The sequence below is a fragment of the Cricetulus griseus genome, chromosome 3 (assembly GCF_003668045.3).
Source record: "Cricetulus griseus strain 17A/GY chromosome 3, alternate assembly CriGri-PICRH-1.0, whole genome shotgun sequence".
In the NCBI taxonomy this organism is placed as follows: domain Eukaryota; kingdom Metazoa; phylum Chordata; class Mammalia; order Rodentia; family Cricetidae; genus Cricetulus; species Cricetulus griseus.
This window is the reverse complement of record NC_048596.1, coordinates 35,609,771-35,618,235: the sequence shown is the minus strand read 5'-3', so window position 1 is coordinate 35,618,235 and position 8,465 is coordinate 35,609,771. Positions and strand designations below refer to the sequence as shown.

General features: G+C 45.3%; 1 protein-coding gene across 2 annotated transcripts; it reads left to right on the top strand.

Moving 5' to 3' along the window:
• Positions 1–372: 372 nt before the first annotated feature.
• Positions 373–5,330, top strand: Dmrt2 (doublesex and mab-3 related transcription factor 2). 2 transcript variants are annotated; one of them, XM_035443098.1, is made up of 3 exons: positions 373–925; positions 1,953–2,055; positions 4,014–5,330. In XM_035443098.1, the coding sequence occupies exons 1-3, from the start codon at positions 398–400 to the stop codon at positions 5,066–5,068; spliced, it is 1,686 nt and encodes a 561-aa protein (XP_035298989.1). In that variant the 5' UTR covers positions 373–397; the 3' UTR covers positions 5,069–5,330. The 2 variants fall into 2 exon arrangements, with proteins under 2 accessions (XP_035298989.1, XP_035298990.1); XM_035443099.1 differs by lacking the exon at positions 4,014–5,330 and adding an exon at positions 3,564–3,619.
• The last annotated feature ends 3,135 nt before the right edge of the window (positions 5,331–8,465 follow it).

The window sequence follows — 8,465 nt, the reverse complement described above, 5'->3', positions numbered from 1 at the left end:
TTCAAGGTTCCTTGTAATCAAAGGAAAGATAATTGTTCCATCAACAGTTTTATACGCATTATGGCCGTGCTAGCCGGCTATGGAAGAGCTTGACAAGTGGCTTAAACGGGCGAGTGTGTAAGGTCAGTGGGTGACTTGTCTGGAAAGGCCAGACAGGGCTGCGGTTAAAGGTCAGGTGCACAGGCCACTCGGAATTAGTAAATTAAAACCTGCCTTGAGTTGTGTGTGAGTCTCTGGGTCCATGTGGCCTGTATTGTAGGGACCAGAAGGAAACTGGGTAACTTCTGGCCTTGAAGAAGTTCTGGGCCAAGGCTCAAGAGAGGGTCCCTGATTACGATGGGCGGGTCTTTGGTCCTTTCTGTCTCCCTAGAGTGTCGGCAAAGGAGAGCCTAGCGCCATGACCGAAGGGCAGGCAGTCCCGGGAGCCGGAGACTGGGAGATCGATGTGGAGAGCCTAGAGCTGGAGGAGTATGGCTGTGGGGCTCCTCTGAGTGCCACGCCTCAGGGAGCAAGTCCATCAGCGGCTGATAGGGACGTCGAGGAGGACGACGACGAAGACGAGGAGGATGAAGACGCAGAGGACGAGGGTGACGGCGAGGAGCCGGGAGCGTCCCCGGAGGTGCCGGGCCGGCCAGAGCAGCCCGGAGGACTGGCACCCAGGCCACCGCCTGCGGCTCAGGCGCTGCCAGCCGCGCCCGCAGCTCCTGAGCGCGGTGCCACTGCGGGTGGCGGCTCAGAGCCGCGCAAACTGAGCCGCACGCCCAAGTGCGCGCGCTGCCGTAACCACGGCGTGGTGTCCTGTCTCAAGGGCCACAAGCGCTTCTGTCGCTGGCGGGACTGCCAATGCGCTAACTGCCTGCTCGTGGTGGAGCGCCAGCGTGTCATGGCCGCCCAGGTGGCGCTCCGGAGGCAGCAGGCTACCGAGGTGGGTGCTCTTAGGCCAGGGGTGCGTCTCGAGGGTGCGTGCCCCACCAGAATGGGAATCCCTTAACAGCAGGAGAGGAGCAGATACTCTGCCCACGGGCGGCCTGCGGGCCCAGGAGGGAAAGCTGTGGGCATCGCTGCAAAGCATGCTAGGAAAGTCTCCCACTAAAACACAAAAGATGGCCTTGGAAATAATTAGGCACATTTGGGACACCACGGAAAAGTCATTAAACTATTTCAGGGCTAGTTTTGCAGGTGGTCGGGGAGGGAGTAGAGTGCGGTGCCTCCAGTCACTGTGTTAATAACGCCCACAGAGAATAAAGCAGCACGAGGTGCTGTCACTGTGCTGTCACCTTGACACTCAGGCAGAACTTGATGCCCATTTTCCAGAGGAGACAAAAAGTAAGAGTAAGAGCCCCTCAGCGCATGGCTGCTCGGGACTTCAGGTTCTGAGTTCAACCTCTTTCCTGGTTGGGGTAGATCCTGCTCTGCCTTGCTAGGCTTCTCCTCAGCTCGCTGGGTTGGGAGCAACCTAGCGGCGAGTTTTCAGGCTAGTGTCGCTTTGAGATTCATGTATTGCCCTCCTCCAGAGGACAAGACAAACACAGAAGTCTCCCCAGTCTCTGGCACCCCATCATGTCTATTCCACCTAGGGGAGAAACCGCCTGGCTTTTTGGTCCTCAGAGGCAGTTTCTGGGCACCTTCAGCTTAGTGGATGCGACCTAGGGAGGCAACCACCCCACCCGAAACACAGTTCTTCCAGGCTGGATTCCTAAAGTCTCCTTGTCTGTGGATCTCACCTCTGTCTAGATGTCTCTTTAAATGTCTTGCAGAGTGATAGCCGGAGAAAGCAGGAGTGACTGACCCTCTAGCTGGCTGAGCAGAGATTAAGGGGCGCTCCCATTAATTTTCTTTGGAATATCTTTTCATAAGAGATGGCAAAACAAATACGTTTTAGGTTGGGGAGCGCTCTAGAGGCTTTGTGGATGCCCTTCCCCCACTCCCATGGTTGTTTCTTGTGTTTACAGGACAAGAAGGGGCTTTCCGGGAAACAGAATAATTTCGAGCGGAAAGCAGTGTACCAGAGGCAAGTCAGGGCGCCAAGTTTGCTGGCCAAAAGCATTTTAGAAGGTAAAATAACGTCAAGTTGTCCTTTGGCTTTTAAAATCGTGTTGAAGGATGCTTATCATTTAGACGCATGACATTTGTATTAACCCGGGAAGGAGCCAGTCTTCATTAGAAAGTTTGCCTCGGGGAAGGGAACTCATATTTAGAAAATGCATGCCACATACTCGCAGAGGGTTTTGCCACCAGGATAATATTATCCTCTGACTAGTTAATGTGCTCCGCTGCAGCGCCTGTGAAATTTGCTTCAGTGTGAGGGACATACAAAAATGCACCGTCAAGTGATCCCGGAAGCTACCTTTGGGAAGGAAAACAATTATAACTCACTCCACCCTACTCTCTTAGTTATTGAAGGAGCTTAATGGGCAGAGTAAGCGAAGCAACAAGATTACAGCTGTGACCAAGAGTCGCCTACCTGTGGCCTCAAGTTTCACTATTTAGCGTTGTTCTGTTTTCCTCCTTGGGAATCTAGATGCCCGCTGCTCCCCCACACTCCCTCCCTACTGTTTTTGTCGGTCAAGGCTGTAGGATGGGAAAGGATTGGAATCACACAAGCAAACTGGAGGCTGCTGCTAGTCTAGATCTCCCCTTGCCTTCATTTCCCACAAATCTTAGAGACACATTTATTCTTCTTAAACTAGTGATGCTTTTCTAAAGCATTTGGCTTTAGGCATGGTGTTTATTTATTGACTGGTGATTTGTCCATCACCATTTTCCTTAACTGTCTTTACATTTCCCTTGCCTTTATCCAACTTGAAATTACTTTAATCACTGCCACCTCCTTCAGTTCAGCTTAAATAGAAGGGTTTCCTTCCTTGAAGTGGGCAGTTGAGTTCTTTTTTTTTTTTTTTCTTCTGAGGCTTCTGAGTTTAGCTAGTCCTGGACAAATTTAACGTTTGTGTCTCAGTCTATGCTGTGCACGTCTGACTTTTGAACTTAGTTGCAAAGTAGCTAAGTAAACATTTACAACCATAGGGACCACATTGATAAATTGAAACTTTTGGCAAAGCTAGAAATGGAAACAATAGTTTTCAATTTTTATTTTATTTGCCAGGGAGTATAATGGGATTTGCCACTGTGTAAATACAAACACCACACTGGGTCCTGCAGAAAAATCTGCTAGTGCCTGAGTGTTTGGGAGTGGTGAAATAAATACTCCAAGCATCCTACTTATGTTCTACTAGCTTTTGTTTTTGATTTTGTCTCTATTTCTGAACTGTGCATGGCTTCATCTGCATCTTGTTCAGCCCTTTTGGTATTTGGCCAACATGAATGCACTTGGGGGGGGAATGGTTGAGATCTGTAGCTGGAGATGCTTCATCTGCAGCCCCCATTGTTTTGTCTTGCTTTGTTTGTTCAAGAGGTCAAGGGGAAGCCTGGCTGAATTGTTAGGTGCTGTGTGTTTGGACTAGTTAACAGTTCTTTAGTTTTTCTATTCTTCTCTGTGTCCTCAAGTCTTTTCTACTTTTTCTCCTTACTAATCTTCTTTAACTTTCTTTTTCTTTTTCTCCTAGTTCTCCTTGGATTATTCTACAGCTGTAACACTGTGTACATAATGAGACATCTTTAGAAAATAAAAGTGACATCAGCTGTAGGTATAGATATCTTTTATAATAATGAAAAAAGAATAAAAAGATGATACGGGCAATGAAACACTGATGAAAATAAGGTGGACAGATTTATTTGTCTCTCAATGTCTAGGGATCTGGGAAGAATATTAAAATCTCAGTCACTATACCAACAAAAACAATGACAGCCAGAAGCTACCGTATGGGCACCTTACCCCAAAGGGAAACTGTCTTAAAGCAAAAACTATACTTTTGCTTTCTATATTAAAATATCAGCGATATGGAATTGTAACTGAGAATCCTGTGCTTTGTGATGTTACTTTTTGCCTTCTGGATTTTCAGATTTCTCTTGTCAGGATGTTGATCTGTTTTCTTTGCAATACTTGCTTCTTTTAGGCTATCGCCCAATAACAGCTGAGACTTACCTTGGAGGGACCCTTCCTCTACCTCCACCTGTCAGTGACAGGATGAGGAAGAGAAGAGCCTTTGCTGACAAGGAGCTGGAGAACATTATGCTGGAGAGAGAATATAAAGAGAGGGAGATGTTGGAAACTTCTCAAGCTGCTGCCTTGTTCCTTCCCAACCGTATGGTGCCGGGACCTGAATACAATTCCTACAAAAGTGCCTACAGTCCCACCGCAGGGGAGCTGCCAAGCAAGGACTTTTGTAATTTTTTACCAACCTGCCTTGATCTCACCATGCAGTATTCAGGATCAGGGAATATGGAACTGATTTCTTCTAACGTCAGTGTGGCCACGACTTACAGACAATATCCCCTGTCCTCACGATTTTTAGTTTGGCCCAAATGTGGTCCCATTGCTGACACCCTTCTCTACCAGCAATACCTTTTAAATGCTACCACTTCTGTTCAAGCCCTGAAGCCTGGGGCCAGCTGGGACTTGAAAGGAACCCGAGTTCAGGATGGCCTTAGTGCAGAACACGACATGATGCCACCCAAACCGGAAGGCTCTCTGGTGCTGCCTCATCTACCTGAGGTCCCAACCTCAAGAACTGACCTTCAGGCTCACCAGGTTGTCCCTGAGAGGTCGGCCTTCTCCCCACCCAGGCGGAATTTCTCTCCCATCGATATGGACTGCCTGGCAGCTCAAGGGCATGTCTTAACCAAGATCAGCAAAGAAAACACCAGGCACCCTCTGCCTCTTAAACATAATCCATTCCAATCAGTGTTCCAGCAGACGCTCAATGACAAATCAGGCCTTGAGTTGAAAACACCATTTGTCAAAGAAGCCTTTGAAGAGACCCCAAAGAAACACAGAGAGTGTTTGGTCAAGGAGAGCCAGAAGTACACATTTACCATAGACAGATGTGCAAAAGACCTCTTCGTAACCAAACAAGTTGGAACAAAACTCTCGGCGAATGAGCCGCTGTCATTTTCTGTTGAATCTATTCTTAAGAGGCCTTCGTCTGCCATCACTCATGTCTCTCAGTGAAAGGCTGCTTACATGGAAAGCTGGATTTCCTACAGTCTCAGAGGGCTCTTTGCAGATGCCTTTTCTGTTTTTAAAGTTAAGATGTTTGAATCCATTTCTAATGTAAATGCCGGTTCCTACAATCCTATATATTTCCTCTGCATGTATCTTTTCTTATCACATGAGTCTATTTAAAGATGGAAACTGCTTACTATGCAAACTGTAAGGTTCCATGCTTTACACAGTACTCCAAAAAGCAATAAAAATAACAGCATCTTCTGAAGACCCAGGATTTGTTGAAGCAAACAGCTGTCTCTGTCTAGATTGAAAAGCTTGTGTCTTAGAAACGCATTCCCTATGTTTCTGTAAGTCTATGTGCTTTCAAGCACTCTTAATGGTCCTTGTGAGCCATAAGAGAATACTATAAGCTTCTAATGCTTTTGTTTGTATTTTTTAAAATTTGCAGGTAGTGAGTCAAATTCAGGGCCTCACACATACTGGGTGAATGCTCTTCTTTTTCTAAACTACATTCTTGGTACTTCTTGGAGGAAATATATATTGTTATAGGTATATAATTACTATCTATCTATCTAAGTTTAACTTTTCAAGATGGAGGCAAGGGGAGCTTGGGACGAGAGCGGGGGCTTTTGCATATTGATGTAAACTTCGTTTCCTGTGGTTTCAAGTTGAAATACTTTGAAGGGAAATCAGGTGCAACAAGATCATTTTGTTTGCTCGTGTGTGTGGAGATGGATGGATGTGAATGCTCTGGCCCTGTTTCTTCCTTAGGTTGGAAGGACTCTGTATGTCAAGCTTTAAGCCTCCATTCTAGGAAAGGGACAGTCCTTTGAACATTTCTAGTTGTTTTGAACACACCATATCTTTACTTTTCTGGTGATCGCAGATCAGTTCCCCACATTGGGTGCAGTCCATTTAGCTCACAGTGGTGTCTGACTCTTGAGTTAGTTCACTAGTCCTGAAAGATTGGTGACAATGGTCATGTGGATGTAGGCCCTGCCAACTCTGAGCTGGCCAGTAACTACCTGTTTAATACCTCTCTCACAGGTGTGCCTGTGTCAAATGCTTTCAGCATAGTTTTCTTCTGAGGTGAAAAACGTTAATTATTCAAATGTTATCAACTGACCCTTGCTGAAGCCTGCAGATGTTTATCATAGAATGCAGGGAGCCTTTTTTCTTCCCCCACCATTTGTAAATTCTCCCTTACGCTCTTGTTTTGCTCAACAAAATGTTCAGCGTTGCTTCAGAGGTTTGATGAGACGAGTGTAAGACGTTTGTGACGATTCAATGGACACCAGTGGGACAGGGACGATTTGTGTACCTGTTTAGCAAGCACAAGGCCCTGGGTCTGATCCCCTGCACTATATAGACCAGGCTGCTCCTGTAATCCCAGCACTGGGAGGTGGAGACAGGAGGATCAGAAGTTCAAGATCATCCTTGGCTATGTATCAGCTCTGAGGCCAGTCTGGAATTCCTGACACAGATGTTACACATGTAATCCAAACACTTGGAGGTTGGTGGGTATTGATAGTGGTAGGAGGATGATGTGTTCAAAACCGTCCTGGGCTATGTAGCAAGACCCTGTCTCAAAAAACCCAAAGCCACACCAAATGAACAAAGCACCCTTACCTCACTTGTGGACCCCAAATCAAGTTCAAGTTTTAGAGCTAATAAGATGGCTTAGAGGGTAAAGAAAACCAGTTCTGAAAGTTGTCCTCTGACCGCCACATGCAAGTACATGAACGTTGCATGCATGTAAATAAATAAATAAATGTAACAAAACCTTTGAAGTTCTAAGTTATCAAAGTCTCCTCACTAGAGAAGATAGTGTTCAGATGTTTCACCAAAAGGGTTGCCATGGGCTAAGTCTGGATATCAAAACCATTTTTTGGCTTGTGGAAAGGGACAGGGGTTTCAACAGTGTAACGGGTTTCTTGCTTGCTCTTGAAAACACTTAAAATCTACTGAAAATGCTGGTGCTACTGATTAGCTCATGCAAATCTCCAGGGATTCTCAGGGTTGCTGCTTAAAATTAGCATCAGTTTCAAAAACCCAAGCCCAAACCTAGGTTGATTTTCAGTTTGTACTTGTAAAATAATACTTGGTTTTGTTGAGTCAAATTTACTTACTGTTACTCTTGCAAAAGCCAGAGCAAATGGAAGCTTGCCAGGAAACAGAACAGAAAGCAGGCAGAGATTTCAATAGCTGTTGAGGATTATCATTAAGTGGAAAAGGTGCTTTCCAGCCAAGTCTGCCCCAGTGTTAGGTGTTAGAGGTCTGCCTTTAGTCACCTGGGGTTTATCTATGCAGTCACTCATTCTTGTTTTTCTTCTGACAATTTGCTTTTTGTCTAAAGCCTTAAATGTGAACTGAACACTGAACCACACCAGAATCAACAAGAGGAAACTCATTAGAAACAAACTATGCTAAACAAACTGTGCTAAAATGTCTCAGTGAAAAGGGGTTCTTCATCCAAAGATGGATTTATTCTCATCCTTCTGACCCAGCACTCTCTCTCTAGGCTGCAAAGCAGAGAATGACCTTGAACTTTTGATTCTCCTGCCTCCATCTCCTGAATGCTGGGATTACAGGCAGGCATGTGCCACATGCCTGTTTTTATGCAGTGCTGGGGATGGAATGCAGGGCTTCAGGCATCTTAGGTAAACCCTCAATACTCACATTTGTCAATATTTTTCCTTTTGTATCCAGTAACCGATTGGGACATCTTCTTTGTCCTGTCTCTAGATCATCTTAATCCCATTAAATGAATCCAGTTGGCTGTGGCTACTAGTGGTTTTTCTCACAATACGAGTGACTGGAATTTTATTGTCCTTGAATGTTTATGAGGGAGAGTACTTTTCTTGGCAAATTTACTGGTTCTGCTGTGATGGTGAGTTCTTAGAATTTCGACCTACCAAATCTATCATTAGCCACGTAATCAGAGCTTTGTTCTTGGCTGGCTGTTGGCTTTTTAAAATCATTGTGCTTCCCTGAAAGCTTCCAGTCTTCAAAGACCTCCTTTTCTGACACATTAAGCCAACTCTGGGTTCACTTTGATCACTTTCGATGCTCAAGGTAATGGATAGATTTGGCTTGATTCATTTCTTGAGGACTTACGGGCTAATAAAACATTCATTCCTTTTCTCAGTTTAACTCACAATACAATAATGCAGTTTTCATGAGTTGTTTTCCTTCCATGTCAATTGACCAGGTGCTAGTTTTTGCTCTATTTGCAGTTCTCAAAAGCTGACGACAGTGTTTCTCAAACTTTAATGGACAATTGGATTCCCTGGACCCTTGGTAAAATGCAGACTCTGATCCCACTGGTCTGGGTGGGCCTAAGGTTTTTTAACAAGTTCCCAGATGTTGATGCTACTGGCTTCAGACCACACTTTCAGTA

Excerpts from the sequence above, each read along its gene's own strand:
- Dmrt2 (XM_035443098.1), top strand. The coding sequence starts at position 398 with ATGACCGAAGGGCAGGCAGTCCCGGGAGCCGGAGACTGGGAGATCGAT. Across the intron at positions 926-1,952 it reads GGAGGCAGCAGGCTACCGAG|GACAAGAAGGGGCTTTCCGG; the intron begins GTGGGTGCTCTT and ends TTGTGTTTACAG. Across the intron at positions 2,056-4,013 it reads GGCCAAAAGCATTTTAGAAG|GCTATCGCCCAATAACAGCT; the intron begins GTAAAATAACGT and ends TGCTTCTTTTAG.